Below are 27,617 nucleotides of genomic sequence, written 5' to 3' on the forward strand. Positions count from 1 at the left end.
CCTCAGTTCTTCCTCTGGATGTGGATAGCTTCTTTCTCATAAGTCCCTCAGAACTGTCCTGGATCGTTGCATTGCTGCTAGGATAGAAGTCCATTACATTCAATTGTACCACAGTGTATCCATCTCTGTGTATAATGATCTCCTGGTTCTGCTCCTTTTTACTCTGTATCAATTCCTGGAGTTCGTTTTAGTTCACATGGAGTTCCTCCAGTTCATTATTCCTTTGAACACAATAGTATTCCATCATCTAAGGTCCTTTCCAATTGTAAAGCTATAATTCTCTAGTAGACCCAGAAAATAGAAATTTACTTTTGCCTTCCCCAGATTCTACAGATCATAGAAACACATATGTAAACCCAGAAGATACCTGAGAAAATATCTCATCCAGACCTACTGCATGTTCTTATCATTCAGTCAATCTCAATCAAGAAGCATTTATTCAGCACCTACTGCATATTGTGCTCTCTTTTAAATTCCAACTAAAATCCAGTCTTTTACAAGAAGCCTTTCTCAACTTTTCAGGTTTAGTGCCTTTTCTCTCTTATTTCCTTTATCCTGTATTTATATATTTAACTTGCTTTGGATATATTTCTTTGCATATTGCCTCCTCCATTAGATTTTAAGTTCCTTGAGGGCAGAGGCTGTCTTTTGTTTTTTTGGGGTTTTTTTGGGGTTTTTTTGGGGTTTTTTTGGTAGCCCAAGCACTTAGCACAATGCCTGGTACATTCTTGTTGTGCAATCGTGTCCAGTTCTATGGTCCATGTCACACAAGACCCTTCTATCCTTCACTGTCTCCCAAAATCTGTCCAAGCTCATGTTCATTGCTTCCATGACACTATCTATCAATCTCAAATTCTGCCATCCCTTTCTCCTTTTGCTTGCCTGGTACATAGTAGGTGTTTAATAAATGTTTATCAATTAATTAGTTGCTAGACTCTGCGCTAGGGGCACAAAGATAAAAATGATGTTGTTCTTGCCTTCAATAAGCTTATTTCTATTAGAGAAAAAACACATACATAAATAAATACAAGCAGTCAGCTAGATTTTGCATTTGATAATTCTGCCTGATTTCAATTCCATGGAATAAGATAGCCCCTAGGTTCCCACCTTCTCGCCTCCCTTTGTGACTTGTCTCCTCCCATCACATTGTAAACTTCTTGAGAGCAAAGATTATCTTTATTAATCGTATTCCTGGCTCTTGGCACAGTGCCTGGCACATAGTAGGAGCTTAATAAAAGTTTGTCGGATTGGATTGGAACTATCAGTTATTAAATGCCTACTATGTGCTGGTCACAATGCTAAGCACCAAGGAATACTGAGAAAGGCAAAAAGAAAGTTTCTATTCTCAAGGATCATGTCAGATTCTAATGAGGGAGAAACATGCTAACAATTATGTATACATAAGCTAGAGACTGGATGAATTCAACGTGGTCTCAGAGGGAAGGCTGGTATTAAGAGGTATCAGAGAAGGCTTAATGCAAAAGGTGGGATTCTGTCTGAGACTTGAAGGAAGCCAGGAGGCAGAGATGAAGAAGAGTGTTGTAAGCATGGGGGACAGCCAGAGAAAATAATGCTTAAAGTCAAGAGGTGGAGGGTCTTATGTAAGAAACAGCAACAAAGACAATATCACTGGTTTAGAAAATACGCCATATTTATATACAAATTAAATATAAGGTAGTTAAGGAGGGAAAGCACTAGTACTTGGGAGCTTCAGGTATAGCAGATGATGCTTGAGCTGAATATTAAAGGATGTGAGGGATTATTTGAGGCAGAGGAGAGGAGAGAGGGAATGCCAGGCACGAGGGACAGCCATTATAAATACATGAAGATGGGAGATGGAAGGCTACCTCTGAGAATGAAGCCAGTTTGACTGGATTACAGAAGTTGGGAAGGGAAGTAATATATGACACTGGATGGATTTAGTGGGGCCAAGGTATGAAGGACTTTAAAATTCAGACAGAGCAGTTTATAATTTATTATAGAAATAATAAGTAGCCATTCTAGTTCTCAAGGTCAGGAGAAAAATGGCAGCTCTTTATCCCTTGGTTTCTCTAAGCCCAATTCATAGAATTTTCTAGTAGATCCTATTTAATGCCCTCTCTCCTTTGCTCATACAAAACAATGACTTTTTAATTTTTCTCTTGCTTCACTCACTCTTGCCCCTTTGTACCCATTACTTGAAGATCTTGAAGTCAAAATGCTAGAGGGCTGAAATTTAGCATTCAGAAGACCTGAGTTTTAATTCTACTTCTGCACTTGGCTACCTGGGTAACCTTGGACAACTTACTGTCCCCTTCTGGGGCTCAGTATCTCATCAGTAAAATGAGGGCAGATGATGTCACTGGTCCCTTTCAGTTCTAGGATCCTTTTTGTTGTTGTTCAGTCATTTCAGTCATGTACTACTCTTCATGACCCCATTTGGAGTTTTCTTGCCAAGGTCCTAGAATAGTTTGCCATTTCCTTCTCCAGCTCATTTGGCAGATGAGGAAACTGAGGCAAAAAGGATTAAGTGACTTGCCCAGAGTCACACAGCTAGTAAGTGTCTGGGGCCAGATTTGAATGCAGGTCTTCCTGATTCCAGACCCAGTGCTCTATCCACTGTGCCATCAGCACCTGGCACCAAAGTCTAATAGTACAGACCCCCAGCCTCAGAAGATCTCCATTGAAATCCCAATACTACCACTTACATTGGTAGTAAGATCCTTCCTCTCTACAGATCCGTCTCTTTGCCTATAAAATGCGATAGATGAACTTGATGACCTCTCAGGTCCCTTCCTGTTCTGCCTCTGTATTACTATGCTTGAATGACTTCAAACCATTTTTCCCTTCTCAACTTCAGATTTTATCCATTGGCGGGAAATTAACTGTTGCTCAAAATCTGTAACCTAATGGCACTGGGCAGATCTTTTGCCCTCTGGGTCAGTTCTCCCATCTGGGGCGAGAAGAAGCTGAATTTCATGACCCCTGACATCCCTTTCAACCCTAGAATACCAGCTTATCACCTCAAATAGTTTCAATCCTCTAAATATCAGATCTTATCCAATGGAAAGAATTTAACTTTGATTGCCAGAAAGGTTGGGATTTTTTCCTTTTAATAGGCCTATTCCATCAATATAAGAAGCCTCACATACTCAAAGTTAGGGCTCTCCATCAAACTTGGCAAATTTCCTCCCCAGATTTCTAGTTTTAGAGATAATAAACTCAAGGACAAATTGTTCCTTGTCCTTAAAGATATTTATGGAGCAAGAAAACCTGAAAGTAAGAGGAGATAGTGTGAATGAATAACAAGTGCTGACCATGGCCACCAAAATAATCACCCTAAGACGCAGGTCTGACCACGTCCCTCCTGAGCTCAAAAGCCTTCAGTGGTTCCCTATTGCCACTAGGATAAAATACAGATTCCTTAGCCTGGCCTTTAAGACCACCCTAAGTCTGTCTAGCTTCTGTATATACACTTGGAATGTTCTCTATGCGATCTGCTCTGTATCTCCTTTTTCTCCCTTTCACTGAAAGAAAGCATCGATGCCATATTGGATAAAGAGCTGGAACTGATGTCAGGAAGACACAAGTTCCACCTCACTTACTAGTTCTGTAGCCCCGGAAAGGTCAATTCAGCTTTGATTTCCTCCTTTGTAAATAATAATAATAACTCAACCTCACCAGTTGGATTATTGTGAGAAGCAAATGAGATCGTCTCTGCAAAGCTCTTTGTGAACCTTAAAATGCTGGCTACAATGCTGTTGGTCCCTCAGGTCCCTTCTGGGTCTAGATTTATGTTTCTGTCATCCACATAACTAACTTGGTGCTTAGCACAATGCCTGGCACATAGTAGGTACTTAATAAATGTTTATTATTAATTCATTGCATAGCCATGGGCCAATTGTTTCCTCTCTCTGAGCTTCAGTTTGTGTGGAAAATAATACTTGTATTTCCTGCCTCAAAGAGTTATTCATGGAATCAGGAAATCAGTGCTGCAAGTGATCTCACAGGTCATATGATCCACTGAATTCCTCAATAAGAATCATCTCTGTACCTTCCAAGACAACTGGCTATCTAACCTCCCCTTGAAGATTTCCAGAGATACAGAATCTATTCCTTTCCAATTTCACTGGCCAGTCACTACAATTTTTAGGAAGTTTTTCAGCATAGCCTCCAAAATAGAACTTTCTTTAGAAACTTTCTTCTGGATGGACATCAACCCATTTATGAGTAGTCCTTAGATCTTATCATTCCAGAAATCCTAAATCCGCCCAATTTTATATACTCTTTTTTCTTTGACCCTTACCTTCCAATTTGGAATCATGGCTGCTTATTAGGTCTGAGACAGAAGAGTGACAAGGGCTAGGCGATGGAGGTTAAGTGACTTGCCCGGGGTCACACAGCTAGAAAGTGTCTAATGCCAGATTTGAACCCAGGACCTCTAATATCTGGGCCTGGCCCTCAAACCTAGCTGCCCCTTCCCCAAACAGTAGTCCTACTATCTCTATTCTGTCTGTAACAATAGTATGAAAGACTCTTAAATGTCTCTATGAAATTCAGGCAAACTCTATCAGGGACCTTCCCCTTACATAATGGTCAAGACCTTCAGAAACAGCTAGAGGGTACAATGTAAAGCTAGATGGAGTCATAGATAGAACATCAGGCCAAGAATCAGGAAGGCTCATCTTCCTGAGTTCAAATCTGGCCTCAGACACTTACTAGTTATGTGACCCTGGCCAAGTTACTTCACCCTGTTTGCCTCTGTTTCCTTATCCATAAAATGATCTGGAGAAGAAAATTGCAAACCACTCCAGTATCTCTGCCAAGAAAAACCCAAATGGGGTCATGAAGAGTCAGACACAATGGATAAATGGCTGAACAACAAAAATAATGCAATGGATGGAACACTGAATCTGGAGTCAAGAAGACCTAAATTAAAATTTGGCCTCAGAAAGCTGATGGATTTGTGACTCTCAGCAGGTCACATAACCTCAGCCTCCTTAACTATAAAATGGAGATAATACCACCTAGGTCTAAGGGTTGTTGTGAGGATCAAGCAAGATGTTTATAGAGCACTTAGCACAGTGTCTTGAATGTAGTAGGTGCTTTAAAATCCTTGGGTTTTTTCCTTTCTTGCAAAAAAAGGAAAAAATAGTAAGGTCTATCCTTGATGAGAGTAGACTTTGATGACACCAACAATAACCTCTGCTTCTCTTTTAGCATGCTCTTAAACCATCTTTTAACATGGTCTAGAATTCTTCTGGGATTCACCTCCAAGCTGGACTCAAACATTGATCTCTTGACCACCATTCCACTGCCTTCTCAATAGAACACACTAGTCTACTTTGCCACATGGTGATACCTCTAGTTTTCCATGATTGTTCACAGATCACAGAAACACCAGTTTCAGGGTTAAGCAGGAGCTCAGTGTCCATCCAGTCCAGTCCTTATGGGAAAGAACATGAATCAATATATGTCAATACTCCATTGGCCCCATTCTCTCATTAGTGTGGGGACCATCATACTCAGCAAAGAACACCACCTGTCTACATCATTAAGTGTTGAATTTGTGTTCAGAAAACCTAAATTCTAATTTGACCCATTATAACATATCAGAGGAGTGAGCAGCCAGATTTATGGAGGCAAGAAGAAGAGAAAATCAATGATCAGGGCACTACTTGGAGTGAAAGAGAAAGGAGATAGGGAGAAGGAGAAAGGGGAGGAAAAGGAAGAGAGAGGCAGAGAGAAAGAAACAAAGGAACAAAGGAACAAAGAAACAAAGGAAGGAAGGAAGGAAGGAAGGAAGGAAGGAAGAGGAAGGGAGGGAGGGAGGGAGGGAGGGAGGGAGGGGAAGAACAGAGATAGAAAGGAATAGAGAGGGGGAGGAAAAAACGAGAAAGAAAGAGAAAAGAGGAATGAGAGAGTCCAACAGTCCCATCTTCCAAGCTTTTCAGAATAAATGTATTCAGTTTTTGTATTCATTGTCACTTGATGACTCGAACTAATCACAACAACCTAATGTTCCCTTCTATTTTCTTTAGTTGGGTTTCAACTTCCCATTAATTTATCCTTGTTCCCAATCCTAGAATAATCCTTCTTGGAAGAAAAAGTATAGAGAATAGGGGTTGGACCTATGATAAAATTGGTATAGGAAACTCCAGGTGAGGAAGCTCCCCCTGCTAACATAGGTCAGTACCTTCTTTATAATTTATAAATCTTAGAAGACAGAGTTTAAGAAATCTGCTCAGGAATCATATAGCCAGTAGATGTCAGAAGCAGGACTTGAACCCACATCTTTATAAATTCAACTGTCTCTCTTTGGCCAAGGAAACAAATATGAAGATTTGGTCATTCAATATTTCTCTTTCTCCTCCATCTCTCCATCATCTCTCCCTCTTCATCCCTCGTTCCCTCTTTTCCTCTTTTTCTCCTCTCTCTCTCCCTTTCTCTCCCTGTCCTTCTCTCTCTCTCTCTCTGCCTCCCTCTTCCTCTTTCCCCACTCTCTCCTTCCTCTCTTCATTGTCCCTCCAAGTGGCACCCCTATAATTGATTTCCTCTTCTTCCTGCCTTCAAAGTAGCTGAAAATTCCCTTGACTTTCTGTCTCTTTATCACTAACCTAGATTCTTTCTAAGTTTTAGCCTCCCACTCCTATTCTCCCCAGTTCATAATTCTCCCCAGCTATAATTTAGGGCTATAGAGAGTTCCCTCAGACCCTGAGAAGTAAAAAGACTTTCCCAGAGTCACTTGGCCTTTATGGGTCAGAGGCAAGACTTGAACTCAGGTCTTCCTAAATCTTTTCACTAAGCCATGACATAAAATCTGAGATTACTGAGGAGCTCCCTGTGCACCCACATAAATTTTTGTAAACAGCCCCTCCCTTTCTTTTCCTGACTGGAATTGTTTGCTTTTGTAAACATTCTTGTGTCCTTCTCAAAAATACCTTGTGCCATTAAAATGCCTTGTATTTAACTATCTTGTTTTTATTTTCTTTTTATTTATTCTGTAATGATTTGTGTATGTCCTTAATCTCTACATGACCCTAGAAAAGTCACTTTATCTCTGTTTGCCTCAGTTTCCTCAGCCATAAAATGAGAATAATAATAGGATCTTTCTCCCAGGATTATTGTGAGGATCAATTGAGATGATATTTATAAAGTCCTTAGCACAATTCCTGGCATATAGTAGTGCTTTGTAAATGTCTGATCCCTTGCCCCTGCCTCATTGCTCCCATTCTTCCAAGGAAGGATGATTTCATTTATTCTCTTTATATCCTACAGTGCCTGACACTTAATAAATTTGGTGAGTGAATAAATGACTTTCCCCTTTCAATTTTAGACCATGAATTCCGGGCTATCCTTTTTCTGAAATCTTAGAAATCAGTTTTCCCTCAAATCTATGCTGATTCAGTCTGACAACCCTCTCCTCTATGATGAGATGAGGCATTAGAGGAAGGCATGGATGGAGGGGACACCCAGCCCATCAACACCTTCTCATCTTGTGTGAATAAGGGCTAGATATGGAGACAAAAAACCTACCTCTGACACTTACTTCACGTGTGACCTTGGACAAATCCCTTAACCTCCCTGGACCTTTGTTTCCCACCTGTAAAATGATGGAATGGAGGGGAAAGCAAGGAATCTTAGAGACTTGAAAACCTGGATTCAAATCCTGTATTCAAATATTCTCGAACACTTAGTGTTTATTTGATTAAAAAAAAACATTGTAGGTGTGCCCACAGAAAGGGCTCTGCATGCCCTTTTGGGCACATGTGCCATAGGTTTGCCATCATGTCTTTAGGTCTATAAACTTCAAAGCATGTATCAATCTGTCTAGGTGGAGAGTTTTCTATATCAATAAAGCCAAAGGTCCAGATCCTTCTCACCAAAATGAAGGAGATAAACTTTTATTCTAAGACATTAACCCATATTCTTTTTTTAACCCCTTACTTTCTGTCTTAGAATCAGTACTAAATATCAGTTCCAAGGCAGAAAAGAGGTAAGGGCTAGTGATAGGGTTAAGTGACTTCCTAGGGTCACAAAGGTAGGAAGTGAGGCCAAATTTGAACCCAGGATGTCTGTATGATTTTATTCTTTATAGTATATGTACATAAGCTATGGTGATCTTCCTGATGATCTAGTTCTTTTTTTTAATCCCTACCTTCCATCTTAGCATCAATACTGTGTTTTGGTTCCAAAGCAGAAAAGTAGTAAGGGCTAGGCAATTGGAGTTAGGTGACTTGTTCAGGGTCACACAACTAGAACATATATGAGGTCAGATTAGAACCCAGGACCTTAGGCCTGGCTTTCTATCCATTAACCACCTAACCACCCCATTAGCCCATAATCTTATATAACTTGATAGTGTACAGAGACTTTTCCTCTCATGAAGGAAAAGAATCTGTGGGACAATAGAAAGACTGAGAAGAAAAGACTTGTATTTCAGTCCCAGTTCCAACCTTTCCATCTGTGTGACTAGCACAGTCAAGTCACTTAGTCATCCCAAGCCTCGGTTTTTCTTGGAGGTAATGTGGTTAAATGGAAAGAGCAGGGATTTGAAGTCAGGGAAGATCTGAATTAAAATTATGTGTCTGATACTAGCTGTGAAGATTTGGACAAGTCACTTAATTTCCTTGGGCCTCAGTTTCCTCATCTATAAAAATGGAAGGTTTGTACCTAGAAGACCTCTAAGAAGACCTTCTATCTCTAAATTGAGGATACGGTGATCACGTTAGATAAGCTATAAGGTCCTTTGCAGCTCTCGATGCTGTGACCTTCTACATCCTTTCCAATTCTAATTCTATGATCCTATTATCTTTTCTATTTTATGTCTAAGTAAATCTCCAGCTAGGCAGGGTTGGTAGGTGGACCAGTGGATTGAGTGCCAGAACTGAAGTCAGGAAGACTCATCTTCATGAATTCAAATCTGGCCTCAGACACTTACTAACTGCCCAAACCTAGGTAAGTCATTTAACCTTGTTTGCCTCAGTTTCCTCATCTATAAAATGAGCTGGAGAAGGGAATGGCAAACCCTTTCAGTGTCTCACTTAACCCTGTTTGCCTCAGTTTCCTTGTCTATAAAATGAGCTGGAGAAGGAAATGATAAACAGCTCCATTATCTTTGTCAAGAAAACCCCAAATGGGGTCATGAAGAGTCGGGCATGACTGAAATGACTGAACAACAACAGCAAGAACACATCTCCAGATAAGGATTCTCCCATGATGCTTGGTTGGGGCTTTCCCCTACATTTCATCATTAAGTGTGTTTACCAAAGCAGCTAAAAGTCTATCTATCATCTTTTAGTCTTAATGCAGGACCTACTCACTGTTTTCCAGTTATACAACCTATTGGATAATAGCACCATCAATAGAATCCAATAAACACTTTTTAAAAAATTCAATTGAGATCTCTGCTAATGGACACACTGGGCTCTGTCATTGGAGGAGAGTCAAATCTACCCTCGTCTAATTCTAAAGAGCCCCGTTATTTAGCTCAATGGTGGAGCCAAGAGTTGGGGCCAGTTTCCATGGTAACATGACAGCAGGTGGAAAGATACAAAGTGCTATGGTCAGGGAGTGAGATCTTGGAGTCCACCATAGACCCACTGTGAGGCATGAGCATCCCCATGGGCAAAGCAGAGGCAGCCCCCATGGGCAGAGATGGGAAAGGATTTACAAAAAGGTTTCTGAAGAGTTTCTCATCAAAAGAGGATGCTTTCTCCTAAGCTGAACCGGTCATCTCCTCCCAACCCCCATCAGCACAGAAGAGGATTTTTCATCCTTCAGCTGCATAGAAAATGTTCCTCAAACTCTTCTCTTTTTCCCTCTTATAGACCAAAACTTATGAAAGAAGCACTCTCAGCTAAGCCACAGAGTGTTTTTATGCTATTGCCTAATTGTCATCTTTTGTGGTTTTAACCCTCAACACAAGGATACCAAGCAAAGGAGTTACTTAGCTGTTCAGAATGAAAATTGCTAATTTTCCCTATGAAGAAATGATCCCAGAATCTTTTTTTTAATTTTTGTGGCTCTTTTATTTTGGCATTAGCATCATCTCTAAATATGAACCACTCACAGCCCCAACCATCAAGCTAGCCCTTGGAACAAAGAATAAAAGGACAGAAAATCAGTTCAGCAAAGTTGGCTAACACACCAACTTCGTAATAGTGTATGCTGTGTCCCACGTCCTCAGTTTCCCATCTCCTCAAGGAAGAGACAAAGGTGCCTGGAGATTGCAGGTCCTGGGCTCAAACTTGAATTCAGACCCATCCTAGCTGTGTGACCCTGGGCAAGTCACTTGACTCCAGTTGCCTAGTCCTTGCCATTCTTCAGACTTGGCATAAATACTTGGTATCATCTATAATACAGAAGGTAAAGGTTTAAAGAGACAGAGACAGAGACAGAGAGAGCTACATTTTTCCACCTCTTCTCCAAGCTAAGCGTGGCCATCATTATTATACTGTATTTCATTTCTGGACTTTGCAGTTGTCACTTCTTCTGTTTACATTGTTGTAATCATGTATATAATTTTCCCAAGTCTCTTACATTTTTTCTATTTGTCTATGTCTTCTCATACATCTCCAAATTCTTCATATCCATTGTTTCTTACACTGCAGCCCTAGACATTCCCTTACATTCATGCACCACCATTTGTTTAGGTATTCCCGAATCGATAGGCATCTATTTTTTCCAGTTCCCTGCCATCATGCACTAAAAAAAACACTGCTATAAATACTTTGGAGTATACGGGACATTTCTTTCTGTCTTTGACCTCCTTGGGGGTATATACCTAGCAGTGGGATTCCACATCTATTTTTGATGTTTTTAATATTTAAATACAAACCATAGATTGGATCTGCGACATTCCGTCTCATGTCTCCAGACCTTTGGATCATCTGCCTTCCAAGTCTAGAATGTTCTTCTTCCCCCAAACTTTTGCCTCTTAAATATCCAATTTCCATCAAAGCAAAGCTCAAGCATCACCTCCATCTCAAAGTCTTTGCCCATCTCTTGCTTTTCCTACTCTTGAAATTACTTGGTTTAACATTGCACATATATTTTGTATTCACTTATCTGAGGGCATTCTACATTCCTAGTTCAACGTGAGCTACTTTAGGTCAGGGACTGTTCCTTCCTTGTCTCTGCATCCCTGATACCTGCAGACAGTGAGTGCTTAATAAATATTTGCTGAATAAAGTCTTTTTTAATACTTACTTTCTGTCTTAGTAACAACACTAAGACAGAAGGACAAGGGCTAGGCAAACAGGGTTAAATGACTTGCCCAGGATCACACAGCTAGGAAGTGTCTGAGGCCAAATTTGAACCCAGGACTTCCCATCTCCAGAGCTGGTACTTGATCCACTGAGCCACCTAGCTATCCCTGAATGGAGTCTTAATGGGCTGGAACATTGAGATGGATCCAATAAGTTGAAGCTAATAAAAATTATATACAATAGGGACAAATGTAAAATCTGATGTCAGAGCTCAAGAAATCAACTTCACAAGTACAAGATAGTGGAGGTCTGGCTAAACAGAAGATGATCTGAAAAAATATAAGAGAGTTTGGGTGGTTTGTAAGCTCAGTATGGTCCAAAACTGTGATATGGCAGCCATAAAAAAAGTTAATGGGGGGACAGCTGAATGACTTAGTGGACTGAGAGCCAGACCCAAAGACAGTAGGCCCTGGGTTCAAATCTGGCCTCAGACATTTCCTAGCTGTGTGATCCTGGGCAAGTCACTTGACCCCCATTGCCTAGCCCTTACCTCTCTTCTGCCTTATAACCAATACACAGTATTGATGCTAGGATGGAAGATAAAGGTTTAAAAAAAAGCTAATGGGCTCTTGGGCTATAATGAAAGGCAAAGCTTCCAAGGCAATTATTTCCAGGAAATAATAGACCTTTTATAGTCATACCCTGGCCAGACCATATATGGAGTATTGTTTTCACTTAAGGCCACCAGATATTAGGAAGGGCATTGATAAAATATGAGAAGAGGATAATGAGGATAAATGATAAATATGGTAAAAGGAAGCACATCCTGAAGAGGGCAATCAGGATTGTAAAGGACCTCCGGTTTGTGCCCTGTGGGCAGCAATTGAAGGAATGGAGAGTGTTGAGCCTGGAGAATAGAAGACCCGAAAGGACACTTTCTCAAGCAGAAAGACTTGGAAATTGTTTCTGCGAAAGAGAGATTAGGCTTGTTTTATTTGACTGCAAAGTGAAGAACAAGGAGCCATGGGTTGAAGTTATAAATAGGCAAATTTAAATTTGATGTCAGGAAAAAATCCTATAACAATTAGAAATATAGGGATGTGCACTGGGCTGCCTTGGGAGATGTGGACTTCCCCTTAGAGTTGGAGAGAGAAGATTGGATAACCACTTGTCCGCCATGTTGCAGAAAGGATTCTTCTGTGCAGTATGGGTTGGACTGGATGCCTTCCAACTCTTAAATCCTGTGATCCTATGACTGTCATCTCCTCCCCCTAAGCAAACTCTTGACAGTTCTTTAGTATCTACCCAAATTGCTTAACCAAGAATCAACCTCGTTAATTTTGGATATGCTCATCACCACTGGGCCATGGCAGGATTAATAATTTGTCCATGATGAGTCTCAAAGAAAAATTATTAAGTGGCCAAGAAACTGCAATTGGCATTAGTGGAGGGAATGTCTGCACAGAATGCAGGTCCTTGAAGTATCAAAGGGTCTTTTTTTTTCATATTAAAAAGAATCCTCTTGTTTAGTACCAAAGATTTCTTTATCAGAAGGAATAATGCAGAAGCTTCAGTTTCCAAAATTCAGAACATGGATTCTGTATAATCAATCATTCATTCATTCAACATTTACTAAATACCCATCTTATGCCTGGTATTGTCCCAGGCACAGGGAGAGATAAAAAGGCAATTTTCTAAAAATTCCCTGCCCTCGATCACTGGCCATGATCTATAGAAAATGAAAAGCTACAGTGACTTATTTATTCTGTGTTCACTTATACTATGAGTTGAATTCTTCTGTCCCTAGAAGTTGTGTTTGTACTCTTGGAATACAATCAGTCGATGAATATTTTATCTTTTTTGTTTTCTTTTCTTTTCTTTTTTTATTGATTAATTAAGAAAAATTTTCCATGGTTACATGATTCATGTTCTTTCCCTCCTCTCCTCCCACCCCCTTCCCATAACCAATGCACAATTCCACTGGGTTTTGTATGTGTCATTGATCAAAACCTATTTCCATATTATTAGTATTTGCACTAGAGTGATCACTTAGAGTCTACATCCCCAATCATATCCCCATTAACCCATGTGATCAAGCAGTTGTTTTTCTTCTGCGTTTCCACTCCCACAGTTCTTTCTCTGGATATGGATATCGCTCTTTCTCATAAGTCCCTCAGAATTGCCCTGGATCATTGCACTGCTGCTAGTACAGAAGTCCATTACATTCGATTGTGCCACATGTGTCGGTCTCTGTGTATCAGGTTCTCCTGGTTCTGCTCCTTTCACTCTGCATCAAATCCTGGAGGTCCTTCCAGTTCACATGGAATTCCTCCAGTTCATTATTCCTTATAACACAATAGTATTCCATCTCCAACAGATACCACAATTTGGGTTCAGCCATTCTCCAATTGAAGGGCATCCCCTCATTTTCCAATTTTTTGCCAACACAAAGAGTGCGGCTATACAAGCCTTTTTCCTTATGATCTCTTTGGGGTATAAACCCAGCAGTGGGTAGGCAGTCTTTTAGTGCCCTTTGGGCATAGTTCCAAATTAGTCAGTGCATATTTTAGAAGAACTTGCTGTGTTGTGTGTCCAACTCTGTACAAAGAAAAAGTCTCCCCTAATCTGATTAACCTAAAAGGTTGGTGTTAAATTTATGAACTCAGAGACTCTCACAGTTGGAAGAGAACTCAGAGGCCACATGTCCAAATCATTCATCAATCAGCCAACAGGTATTTTAATACTCTTCTGTGCCAGGCACTGAAGACACAAAGCCCAAAATGGGACAGTCTCTGTCCTGAACAAGCTTACATTCTATTGGAGACGGCGACATGAACCACAGTTGGCATTCAGATAGTGTTTTCAGATTTGCAAAGTATTTGACCCATATCTCATTTGAACTTTGCAATCTCCCCATAAATTAGGTTCTGTTATTATCTCCCTTGAACAGATGAGGACACTGAGGCAGGAGAGGTTAAATGACTTGCCAAGAGACATAGCTATCAAATGTCTGGGGCTGGATTTGAGCCTAGGTCTTATCGATCATTAAGAACTCTATCCACTCTGCCAAGCTTCCTCTCATCTCCTCTCTCATATGCCTGAAAAGTGGTCATCAAGTCCTTTCAATGACCTCCTTCTGCGACAGAAGAACCCATCACTTCCCAAAAGAATTCATTCTAGTTTTCCCTGATATCAAAACCTCAGTCTTCTTCTTTGAAGCCCCTTGTTCCATTCTCTGGAGACAAACAGAACATGCATGGAAAACTTTTTAAAGGTCAGGTCTTTGGACGTTTGGATACAACCATCATCCTCCTACCCCTACTACCCAAGTCTTCTCTTTGTTAGGCTAGCCATACCCAGTTCCTTCAAAAAACTTCCTTAATATGTGGTGGGCACGTCAACTCATCACTTCCTTTGGATGACAGCTTCCTTGCTGATAAAATGAAAGGGTTGAACTAGAGGGTCCATGAGGTCCCTTCCAGTTCTGGAATTATGATGCTGTGAGCCCCTCATTTTTCAGGCAAGGAATCCAGGACCCAGAGCTGGGAAGTACCTTGACCAAGGTCTATTACACAACAATTTTTTTTTGCTTGGATATCCATTCAATTCCAAGGGAAAGCTTCACTTTGGAGGAGAGGGGAGAGGGAGAGAATAGTGAGGATAATGAGAGAAAGAAGGAAGAAAAGAAAAGAAAGAGCATCAATGAAACATTTAAAAATAGAGGCAACCATCTCTGACCAGCAAAGAGAATCATAAACAAATAGGGCAAGGTTGGTAATACAACTTAAAATTAATATGCATTAAAATGAAGAGGGGGCAGCTAGCTGGCTCAATGGATTGAGAGTCCAGTTTAGAGATAGAAGGTCCTGGGTTCAAATTTGACCTCAGACACTTTCTCATGGTGAGACCCAGTGCAAGTCACTTAACCTCAATGGCCCAGCCTTGGAACCAATACACAGTATTGATTCTAAGATGGAAAGTAAGCTTTAGAAAGCCAAGTGTAGAAGAGTAGCCATATCATACGTAATTTCCTAGTCTTTGTATGTTGAAATATTCACATCTGATGATTCTTTTTTGTTTATAACAAGTAAAATGCAATAAAATTAAATGAAGGGTAGACTCTAAGATCTCTAAGGTTCTACCCAGCTTTAAATCCATGATCCTAGAGCTGGGAGTGTGTATAAGTTTGGTGAACATACGAATACCATCAGTGGCATTACCAATGGTTTTTTTTTCTTTTGTGTTAATTTTCGGTCTTTATGTAACGTGTCCTATCTTAAATTACTGTCATCTTTGCCAGGCAATCACCACGCATTAATTAAGTGTCTCTTGTGTGCCAGGACCTGCACTAAGTGCTCTTACATACATATATATATATATATATAATGTGTATATTATATATATATAATATATATATGGCATATAGGATTGTAAGAGGGAAGACTATCCTGCCCACTGGATCACTGTATGTGGGGGCAGAAGGCAGATCTCTTTGAAACCAGTTATGCCAATTACAATATGATGTACCCTTCAAAATAATACTGAGATGCCAAATAAAGGGGGGCCTGTGCCAGCTTAGTTATTCGGAGTTTGGTTATTTTTTAATATAAAAACCCTGACCTAGAATCAATACTGTATATTGGTTCCAAGGTAGAAGAATGGTAAGGACTAGGCAATGGGGGGGTTAAAGGACTTGCCCAGGGTCACACAACTAGGAAGTGTCTGTGGTCACATTTGAACCCAGGACCTCTCCTCTCTGGGTCTGGCTCTCAATCCACTGAGCCATCCAGCTGCTCCCTCTTCATAGTTTTTATTGAGTTTATTAGGATTCATTGAGTTCATTGGGTTCATGAGGGGGGTGTAATCACAAGAGGCCAGGATTGGGTGGCAGCAGAACAAAGAAATATGTTAGGGACCAAAACCTATGTAGAAAAAGAACAAAGAAGGCATAGTCCCAGGTATGGGGTTTTTTTCCATTGGATAATTAAAGCTTCTTTTGCTGTTTACATTTTCTCAAGGTAGTTTACATTCTCTGTGGAGTCATAGTTCACATTCTCACTCTGATTACCACTGTACAAAATATTATCCCATTTGATGCTCACAACAACCCTGGGAAGTAGATGTTATTATTATCATCTCCATTTTATAGTTGGGGAAACTGAGGCAAGGAGAGGTTAAGGTGACTTTTCCAGGGTCAAACAGCTAGTAAGTGTCTGAATCTGGATTTGAAATCAGGTCTTACTGACTCCAGCACGGAACCCTCTGTATTCACTGCACCACCTTTAATCTACTACAAAATCAGCCAAAGCTATCATCTCCTCTCTAGTAAGTCACTGCTCAGGTGTATGTTGCAATTTTACAAGGCATTTTCCCCTTAACAGTTCTGTGCCATATTATTGTCCCCATTTTATAGACAAAAAAACTGAGGCTCTTGAAAGTGAATTGGCTTCCCCAAGTTTGTGAGTAGAGAGTCAGTGTTTGCCTGAAGGTTTCCTTGCTGCCATCCCAGAACTCTTTATAGCCGATACACTTCCCCTCTGAGCTGGGACCCTCAAGACATCTGAGAGATGATGCTGACCATCCCCAGCAAGCCATGGGAAGCAGAGAAGTGTCTTCCATGGAGGAGCCAGACAAGGAGCCTGAATCACAGGCACCATTGTAGAGTGGCAAGAGTGTTAAGCTTGGAGTCAAGAAGACCCACATTCAAAACCTACCTCAGACGCTGGCTAGCCGTGTGACCCTGGGCAAGTCACTTCATTTCTCTGTTCCTCCTCTATGAAATAATGAGAAAATTGTACCTAACAGATTTCCAGGTTCCTTCTACCTCTAAATCTTTGGTGACTTTCCATCTCCTTCTGCATAGTTTCCCACAAGGTTTTGTGTTCAAATTGGAAATTTTCTCAACTTAGGATGTGCCCCTGTTCATAGAATCATAGATTTAGAGCTGAAAGGAATCTGAGGAGAACCTCCAACTTCCTCGTTTTACAAAGAGGTAAACTGTAGCCCGCAGAAGGCAAGTGCACATAGAAAATAAGTTTAAATTTTAAGAACAAATATCCAGACACTTCCCAGCTGTGTGACCCTGGGCAAGTCACTTGACCCCCATTGCCCACCCTTACCACTCTTCCACCAAGGAGCCAATACACAGAAGTTAAGGATTTAAAAAAAAAAGAACAAATATCCATTGGCTTTTATTCCTACATGGGAATATTTGTAGTACTATTGGCAGAGAGAGTCCATTAAGTGACTTGGTGTAGAGAGGACATGAGTTCAAATCGTACCTCAGACACCTAATAGCGATGAGATCCTACTTAACTGCTGTCTTCCTTCATCTCCTTATCTGTAAAATGGGAATTAAAACATGACCCACCTCACATGGCAATTGTGAAGGTTTAAAGAGATAAGACATATAATAAACTTTCTCAATCTTTCTTTTTATTAATTAATTGATTGATTTCTATATTATGTTAATTTATTTATTTAGAAGATTTTTCCATGGTTCCATGATTCATATTCTTTCCCTCCCCTTTTCCCTCCCCCCTCCAGGAGCTGATAAGCAATTCCACTGGTCAACCTTATTTCTTTTAATATTATTGTGAGTTAATATTTTAACTTTTTAAAAATATTTTAACTTTTTTAAGTTTAATCATTTAATATTGTTGGGAGTGGAAAGAGCTCTGGAAGACCTCAGTTCAGAGCTGGCTATAGGCATTTACTAGCTATGTGTCTCTGGGCAAATTCACTTAACCTGCCTCAGTTTCCTCAGCTGTAAAATGAGGATAATAATAGCATTTATTAAATTTTTTCATCTAAACAATGGGGATAAAAATAGCAGCTCTAATGGCTAGAGTGAAGATCGACTGAATTGACCGATATAAAGTGCTTGGCCAATCCTAAAACGCTTCATAATTCTTAACTTTTATTGTTGTTGTTATGGTCCTCTCTTTTAACACGGATGGACAAGAATTGGCTCAGATTGGCTCCGCCCGTCCAAGAGCCCCTGAGGTTCAGCCCCATTGCACTCGTCCACAGCCTCCTTTCAGATGGTTAAGAAAAAAGGTCCAAAGAGCCGTGCCTGGCTCCCAACCTATTTTCCTCCCACAGGTATTTGGGTATCATATATCCTTGCAGTGGGGCGGTGGCGAGGGGGAGGCATAAATAAACCTGAAATAAGTAGGTGCAGTAACAAGGAATATGTCATCTGTATTTACTGTGGGAGAGAAGGCAGTGGCACCCTTCTCTGTGGCGGGTGACCTTTGTCTGCTTGGAGGCTGCTGACGGAGCAGAACCATCCAATTTTCTCCAGTTCTACGATGAATAATGCATTGTGGGGGGAGGCGCAGCGCCCCGAAGAAGAGAGGAGGCGGCTCCCTCCTTGTGGGGGGCTTCCCGGGGAGGCTTCTGGGAGCAGACACGATTTCAGGACCCTTACAGGAGGGATTTGCACGACAAATATCCTTTCTATAGAAATTGATGTTCAGATGGAGTGGAAGCAACTTGCAGCTCTTGGCCCTCAAAAAGTACGAGGCTGAGGATGGGGCAGCTAGTTTGAGATGTCTACGGGACACATGGTTGGCCCTATCTCCTAGGCAGGCGGAGATGCGGGACTGGAGAAAGATTAGGGCTGGCAAAGGGCAGCTAAGTGGCTCAGTGGCTAGAGAGCCAGGCCTGGAGATAGGGGGTCCTGGGTTCAAATCTGACCTCCAGTTGCCTAGTCTTTACTGCTCTTCTGTGTTGGAACCGATAATTAGTGAAGGTTTAAAGAAAAAAAACTGGCTAATTACAAACAGCCACAAGGCACTCAGCTTCTTAAAATAAGGTACCCAGGGTAGGATTACAGGAGCAAGTAGCCAGTTCTCCCATGGAACCACAGAGTTGTGGGCTTAGAAAGGGCCTTAAACCTCCATAAATCATGGAGTTGGGAAAGCTCACATTTGGAAAGTAACTTGATACGTAAGATCATAAATCTGGACCTGGAAGAACATAAGAGGCCATCCAGGTTCAGCGCCTCATTTTACACATGAGGAAATTGAAGTCTAGAGAGATTTAACCATGTTCACCCAGAGGCAGAAGGAAGATTTGCCCATTATCTAGTTCTTCCCCTACACCTGGGCTAGAACATACTGACACTTGAACTGCTCTTCCTCAAGAGAGCATCTGACAATGTCAGACCCCTTGCTCAAGAATCTTATGTGGCTCACTATCACCCCTCGATAAAATACAAAATTCCTCAGCTTGCTGTTTACAGTCTTTCACAGACTGGATCTAGATTCCCAAAGTGGGTGCCACCGCCCTCTGGTGGGTGCTGCAGCGATCCAGGGAGACGGTGATGGCCACAGGTGCATTTATCTTTCCTATTAATTGCTATTAAATTTTTTTAAAAATTAATTTCCAGGGGGCTAAGTAATATTTTTTCTGGAAAGGGGGTGGTAGGTCAAAAAAGTTTGGGAACCACTGATCTAGACTTACTTCCCATTATCCTCCTCTGTACAATCTATAATCCAGACAAACTGACCTAATTCAGCACTCTACCTCCCACTTTCATGCCTTCCAACAGGCAGTCCTCCATGATTGATATATTCACCCTTCCTCACTTTCCCCTCCCAAAATCCTTAACTTCCTTTAAGACTTTCATACACCCTTTTCCCGATTTCCCCTAGTTGTTAGTTCAAAATATTCCGTGTACTTCTCAGTTTAAATGTGTCCTTTCCCCAAATAAAATGTAAGCTTCTTGAGGACAGGGACTGGTTTTTGTTGTTGCTGCTGCTATTTATTAATTTCATATCATGCCTGTAGCCTCAGTGCCTTACACAATGTTCTGTATACAGTAGGTGTTTACTAAATGCTTGGTGAATGAATGAAGTCAATTCCCTGCTCACTCTTCAGAAGCACATTCTGAAGTCCCCTCTGTAACCCCTCCTTGTACCTCACAGTCCTCCCTGGCAAGAAATTGTTTCCCATTGCAGAGACAGGAAGAATTTATAGACTAATAGGGGGGAGGCAATCCACAAAAGGAAGCTGAAAAGAAGGGAGCAGTCAAGGGCTACCCAGCCCTGAGACATGATGGAGGCAAAACTAAGCAGAGAAACTGCTGGGAAATGGAGGACTGGCTGGAAAATTCTAAGTCCTCTATAAAAAAGAGCCTTTTGGAAGAGTTTTTTTTTTTGCTCCATTCTCCAGTTCTCCAATTGGAGGAGAAAAGTCACGGAGGGTGTTGAGTATCAAAACTAAAGCAATGTGAAGGTATGACCTCACATAACCATGAACTATTACCACTAACCTCTCTGCTGCATTGCCCAAGATGGCTATGAGACATGGAGGAGGCAGTGTGGTATAGTGGGAAGGGCAGAGCCCTCTTTCACAGGATCTGAGTTCATATTCGGCTCTTCCATTTATTACTTGGGTGAATTTGGGCAGGTTACAACCTCCCTGGACCTCAGTTTCTTCATCTGTAAAAAAGTGGGTTAGTCTAGACCACTCCCAGCTCTAAATCTCTGATGCCAGTCAGTTATCCAAAGATAACATTTATAGCTCTGTAACTATATTTCCTCTGATTTTACTGAATTATTACAAGGATTTTAGGAGTACAAGGATTGGCCCTGATACCACAAAGATTCATAGAACTGAAGAAGGAAGGCTTTCATCTAGTACAATCATTTTTATTTTACAGATGGGGAAATTGAGAACCAGAAATGTTAAGTGACTTAAGTGACTCAGTACATTAAACCAAAGTCACTCAGGTAATAAGTATGAAAAATGAAATTCAAACTCAGGTCTTCCAAAACCAGTACCACTTCCACAGAGCTGGGCCATGAAGAATCCTCACAGAGGATTGAAAGAGACAGGAACTAAGGAATTGGAGGTATTAGGGAGTAAGCCTCTTTCAATGTGAGATTAGGCTTCCTTCCCCTGCCCTAGAAGAGACTGGCATAGCATTGCCAATCATCAGATTATAGAATTAAAACTGAGAAAAGGGGGCAGCTGGGTGGCTCAGTGGATTGAGAGCCAGGTCTAGAGAGGGGAGGTGCTGGATTTAAATTGGCCTCAGACACTTCCCAGCTGTGTGACCCTGGGCAAGTCACTTAACCCCCATTGCCTAGCCCTTACCATTCTTCTGCCTTGGAGCCAATACACAGTATCGACTCCAAGACATAAGGTGAGGATTTAAAAAACACTGGGAAAAATCTCAGAAATCATCCTCTGATTTTACAAGCAAAAAAGATAAGGAAAACTACATGACTTGTTCAATATTACATAGGAAATATGTAAGCAGACCAAAGATGCAAGCACTTGTCATTAGATTCCCTCTGAGTCATAGTCCACTATCATATTAATAATACTAAAACTGAGATTGTAATATGTCATGAGTCATACTCGTATCCACTCTAAACCACTTAGGACAGAGATAGAGAGAGACAGAAAGAGATAGAGAAATAAAGACGGAAACAGAGACAGCAAGAGAGAGACAGAGAGATTAGTGTTGTTCAGTTGTGTCTGACTCTTTGTGACACCATTTGGGGTTTTCTCGGCAAAGATACTAGAGTAGTTTGCCATTTTCTTCTCCAGTTCATTTTATAGATGAGAAAACTGAGGCCAAGAGGATAAGTGACTTGCCCAGGGTCACACAGCTGGTGAGTATCTGAGGCTAGATTTGAACTCATGAAAATGAGTCTTCCTAATTCCAAGGTCTGGTGCTCTCACCACTGTGCCACCTAGATGCCCTTCCAAAAAGAAAAAAAGATTTGTATTCAGTCGTATCCAACTCTTCCTGAACCTATTTAGAGTTTTCTTGGCAAAAATACTGAAGTGGTCTGCCATTTCCTTCTCCAACTCATTTTGCTACTACTTTGATTGATTTAACTTAGAGACATATTTATTATTTACATTTTAAAAGCTCTATAACAGAAACTAGCCATTTCTTACATGAGCTTCCTTCTTTATAAGTTATATTATTTGAATTTAATGAACTCTTGCTGTGCCATAAGACTAGAGTATGCTCGATTCTGAGAAGCATGAGAAGATCTATAGGAACTGTTGTGAAATCAGGAACACTATACATAATGATTACAATAGTGTAAATGGAAATAACTAAACAAATGAAAATAAATAATGTAATAATAATCGCTCCATTGGATTCATTGGAGAAGGAAATGGCAAATCATTCCAGTATCCTGGCTGAGAAAACCCAAGGGATAGCAATGTCCATGGCGTCAGGAAGAGTCAGAAATGACTGTACAACTGAACAACAAACAAGAAATTATAATGGCCAAGAGAGCAGCTAGGTGACTTGGGCGATAGAGATCCAGGCCTAGAGATGAGAGGTCCTGGGTTCAAATCTGGACTCAGACACTTCCTTTTTGGGTGACCCTGGGCAAGTCACTTAACCCCCTGCCTAGCCCTAACTATTCTGCCTTAGAATCAACATGTAGTATTGAATTAGATATTATAATCTAATTGAATCTAATGAATATAGATATTAGAATCAATGCTACATATTGATTGTAAGGCATAAGATAAGGGTTATGAAAAATGTATAGTGGCCAAGCTTGAACCCCAAAGAAGAGTTGAGAAAATACACCTCCCATCTTTCTTTGTGTAAGAACTATTTACTCCCAAACTTGGTCAATGGGTTGGTTAGTTTTACTGAACTGTTATAGTCATCCTTTCTTTTTTATTCCTTAGCAAAAGGGATGACTCTGTGGATAGGGAAAGGAAAAGGGAGGTATTTGGAAATGAAGGTGATGTAAAACAAAATATAGCTGCCATTTTTAGTTTAGTTTTTAATGCAAAAAAGGGGGGATTTCAATAAAGTAGATAATAACAGCATCAACAACAACAATAATAAGTGTAGAAAAACTTGGCCTCTTAACCTTCCTTGAATCTTGTGTTAAATTCAATTCTATAAACATTTATTATTTATTGGTTTCAACAAACATTGAACAACAATCATTCAACATTTAGGCAAAAGTGCCTGCTGTGTTCAAGACAGAGGATGTTAAGGACACATTAAGGGCAGGGATTTCAAGGACTGAAAGCATTTGAAAGTCTCTGAAGTTTGGGATGCCTGGTGCCAATCACTTCACATCTGGAATCTGGCAACCGGCCCCACCTTTAATTCTGTGCTTCTGTGCCTGTGACTGAATGCTGACTAAGTTGGCAGAGATGCATCAGTTAATGGAAGAAGAAAGATGTGTGGTATTATTGGGCGTCTCCTTGGCTTAGAATATTTTTCACAGGCATAATTCTGCTTAATGTACCATGAGGAAAGGGAGAAGCATTTGTAATTGAAGGGTTAGGATCTGAAGATTAAAATCATTGGTCTCATTAAGAGGTAAAGTAAGGTATTGACTATAATCATCATCAGCATAGTCTTAGTCCACAATAGTCCATGGTGAGGGAAAGAAAGGAAAAAAATAGAAGAATGCCAGCTGGAGTAATATCCAATGGTGATTCCATGTGCCTAGAGCTAAGAAAGCCTGGTAAGCAACTTCAAACATCAGCCAACTGGGCTCTGTCGATATCACTGACTGTGTCAGCACCCTGGACAGTAACTGCTCTGCTGAATCTAAGACTAGTTAAAACAACAATAGCTAATATTTATATGGTCTCTACTATAGTGTCAGGCTCATTTGATGTTCACAACAGCCAGGGAGGGAGGTGGTATTATTACAGTCATTTTACAATTGAAAAAAACTGAGGCAGAAAGAGGTCTTTCTTGCTTGAGGTCACAGCCAGTAAGTATTTGAGGCAGGACTTGAAATTAAGTCTTTCTGACTCCAAAGTCCAGTGCTAGAATCCATTGTGCTACCTAACTGTCTCGAGGAACAGTATAGGACTACAAGCTGCTCTCATTTCCATATCTTGGTGATAAGCTTATCACAGAAGACAATAAAGGGTGGGGTACTCCTTTCTGTTCTAAAATATCAAAAAATCAAGTCCAACTAATACATTGCTGGTGAAGTTGTGGATTAATCCATTCATTCTGGAAGGCAATTTGGAATTATGCCCAAAGGGCTTTAAAAGAATGCCTGCCCTTTGATCCATCAATACTACTACTAGGTTTGTACCCCAAAGAGATCATAAAAAAGGGTTGTACAAAAATATTCACAGCTGCACTCTTTGTGGTGGCAAAAAATTAGAAAATGAGGGAGTGTCCTTTGACTGGGGGATAGCTAAACAAATTGTATATTTGATGGTGATGAAATACTATTGTGCTGTAAAGAATGATGAACTGGAGGGTTTCTACATGAACTGGAAGAATCTGCAGGAACTGATGCAGAGTGAAATGAGCAGAACCAAAAGAACATTGTACACTGAAAGCGTAACATTGTGGAACTATCCAACATAAGGGACTTTGCTACTAGTAGCAATATAGTGATCCAGGACAACCCAGAGGGACTTTTGAGAAAGAATGCTATACATATGGAGAGAAAGAACGGTGGGAGTAGAAACACAGAAGAAAAACACCTGACATATCATTTGTTTAAATGGGTATAGGATTTCAGGTTTTGGTTTTAAAGGATTGTTCTAAAGCAAAAATGAATAATATAGAAATTGGTATCAAGTGATAACATTTGTTTAACCCAGTGGAATTGCTTGTCAGTCCTGGGAGGGGGAAGAGAAAAGGGGAGGGAAAGATGAATCACGTAAGCATGGAAAAATATTTTTAAAATAATTTTTAAATCAAGTCCAGAAATATCAATATTTACCTCACATATCCATCTGGATGTCTTAAAGACATCTTATACTCAACCATGTCCAAAACTGATTCCAATAGCTCCAATCCTCCCCATCTTCCTCACTTTTTTAAAACTTTTACCTTTCATTTTAGAATCAATACTATGTATTGGTTCCAAGGCAGAAGAATGGTAAGGGCTAGGCAATGGGGGTTAAGTGACTTGCCCAGGGTCCCATAGCTGGGAGGTGTCTGAGGCCAGATTTGAACCTAGGATATTTCTCATTTTCTTATTATTGTCAAGGATGTCCCCAACTTTGTTGTCACCCAGGGTCACAATCAGATGTCACCTCCAACTTCTCATTCTCTTTTACCCCCTATATCCAATCTGTTGCCAAATTATGTAGATTCCACCTTCACAGATACTCTCAAACACATTCCCTTCTCTCCTCTGACACTGCCATCATCCTGGCATAGGTCCTCATCTTCTTGTGCCTGAACCATTTAAATAGCCTACTTGTTGGCCTCCCTGCCTCTGTTTTCTCCCCATTCCAGTCCATCTTCCACTCAACTGTCAAAGTAATCTTCGTAAAGTGCATTCTTGACCATGTCATCCCCTTACTCAGTAGATAGACTCCAGTTCATTCAATAAATTCCCTATTGCAAACACAAAATATTCTGTTTGGCATTCAAAGCCTTTCCTAACCTAAATCCCTCTACCTTTCCAGGCCTCTTACACTTTATTCCCATCTATGTGCTTTTCTATAAATGGCATCAACATCAATAAGTCCTTGTCATTCTTTGCCCAAGACACTCCATCCCTCAATAGATTTTTTTCTATCTGTCCCCCTTATCTTGAATCTGTTCCCTCCTATCTCTGCCTCCAGTCTTCTCTAGTTGTTCAGTCATCCTCCATTGTGTTGAACTCTTTGTGACTCTATCTGAGATTTTTAGGCAGATATACAGAAATGATTTGTCATTTTCTTCTCCAGTTTGTTTTACAAATGAGGAAACTGAGGCAAACAGAATTAAGTGACCTACCAAGGTCACACAGCCAGTAAGAAACTGAAGCCAGATTTGAACTCATCAAGATGAGTTTTCCTGTGTATCGTGGTGCCACCCTGCTGCTCTCCTCTGAGAATATCTTCTCCTTACTCTGTCTATAGCTTAGGTGAATATAGTTGTTTGTTTGCATGTTGTCTCTGACATTAGACTGTGAGCTCCTTGAGAGCAGAGACTATTTATGCCTTTCTCTATAACCTAGGTGCTTAGCATAGTGCCTGGCACACAGAAGGAACTTAAGTGCTCACAATAGCCATATGAGATAGGTTTTATTATCCCCATTTCACAGATAAGAAAACCGAGGCTCAAAGAAGTGGTGTTACTATAGCTAACAACAGTCAGAGCCAAAAGGTGAACCTAGAACTTCCTGACTTGAAATCCAGAACTCTATATGCTATCCTTTGCTGCCTGGAAAGTTAGACTTAACCCTGATCATTTTTTTCTTTGCAAACTTTGGCAAGACACTCAGCTTTTGAAAACATAGGAAAGGTCACTGATTACACTTCATAAAATATCTTACACATATTTCATGTGGGAGTTAAAATAGCTCTATGAGGTAGGTTCTGCTGATATTATTATGCTCATTATAAAGATGAAGAAACCTCAGATCAGAGAGATGAAGTGACCTGTCCATGTTCATACAGCTAGTAAATAAAAGAAGAGAAATTTGAACCTGGATCTTCTTAACTCCAACTCCACCATGCTTCCTGTGTCAAACTGGGCCACTATCGTAGGAAGGAAAAGGGCTCATTAAGGGAAAAAGGTAAGCATCAAGCCATCACCAAAAGGGCTACCTTGGCATTCAAGATGGCACAGCCACTGACCAACTCCTGGAAACTTGACTGCCAAAACAGTTCAGCCGTAGGTGTCGTTGAGTCTATTTCTATATCAATGCCCTATTGTCACCAGCTCTCCCTTTCTGTCCTGCAGTCTCTAAACAGCTTTAACCAAGGTGACATAGAAGGGTCAAAGAGACTGGGCCGAAACGCCAAGTGGGTTGCTATTGCATCAATCATCATTGGCCTTCTGATCATCGCCATCTCTTGTGTGGTCCATTTCGCGGTGGATGGGTAAGCAGATTTCTTTTCCTGTCCTTTCCAAAGGGGGCTATTCTTCCTTGAATGCCCTGTTGACCTATTGAAGCCACTAAACATCTATCTCCTGATTTTCAATAAACTGATAGCTTGATTTTCAGTAGACTGATGGCCTGATTTCTCTCAGGCTTCTGGGAATAAAAGTCAAGACTTATTCTCAATGTTAAGTCCATGTTGCAAACAGATCCACTCTGTTTGCCATTTTTCCTAGGCTTCTGGAAAGATTTCTCCAACTATCCAGATTGGCCTTCCTTGAAGAGTGGCACTTAGTGGTCTTCAGAGAAGGCAGAGTGATGATGGAACAAATAACATAGGCTTGGGAAGTACAAGTTCAGCCTGATCACAGAGATCAGATCTGAAAGGAACCCTAAAACTTAGAATTTTAAATTTGGAAATGATCTTAAAATGTAAAATATTAAACCATGTAACAGAGCTGGAAGAGACCCTAAAATGTAGAACATTAGAACTAGGAAGAATCTTGGAAAACAGATTATTAAAACAGAGAGAAAATCATAAAACATAGAATGTCAGCCCTGACAGACCTTAGGACACATCGTATCAGAATTAAGAAGGATCTTAAAATAGACAATGTCAGAA

The 27,617-nt window shown here is 40.5% G+C and overlaps 1 protein-coding gene across 1 annotated transcript in view; it reads left to right on the forward strand.

Moving 5' to 3' along the window:
• TMEM233 (transmembrane protein 233) overlaps positions 1-27,000 on the forward strand; it is a 46,305-nt gene extending 19,305 nt beyond the window's left edge. Inside the window, exon 2 of the mRNA XM_044658827.1 lies at positions 26,857-27,000. Coding sequence (XP_044514762.1) covers positions 26,857-27,000 — 144 coding nt within the window. The remainder of the gene's footprint in view (positions 1-26,856) is intronic.
• Positions 27,001-27,617: the final 617 nt, after the last annotated feature.

Source organism: Gracilinanus agilis, chromosome 1, assembly GCF_016433145.1.
Source record: "Gracilinanus agilis isolate LMUSP501 chromosome 1, AgileGrace, whole genome shotgun sequence".
Classification (NCBI taxonomy): domain Eukaryota; kingdom Metazoa; phylum Chordata; class Mammalia; order Didelphimorphia; family Didelphidae; genus Gracilinanus; species Gracilinanus agilis.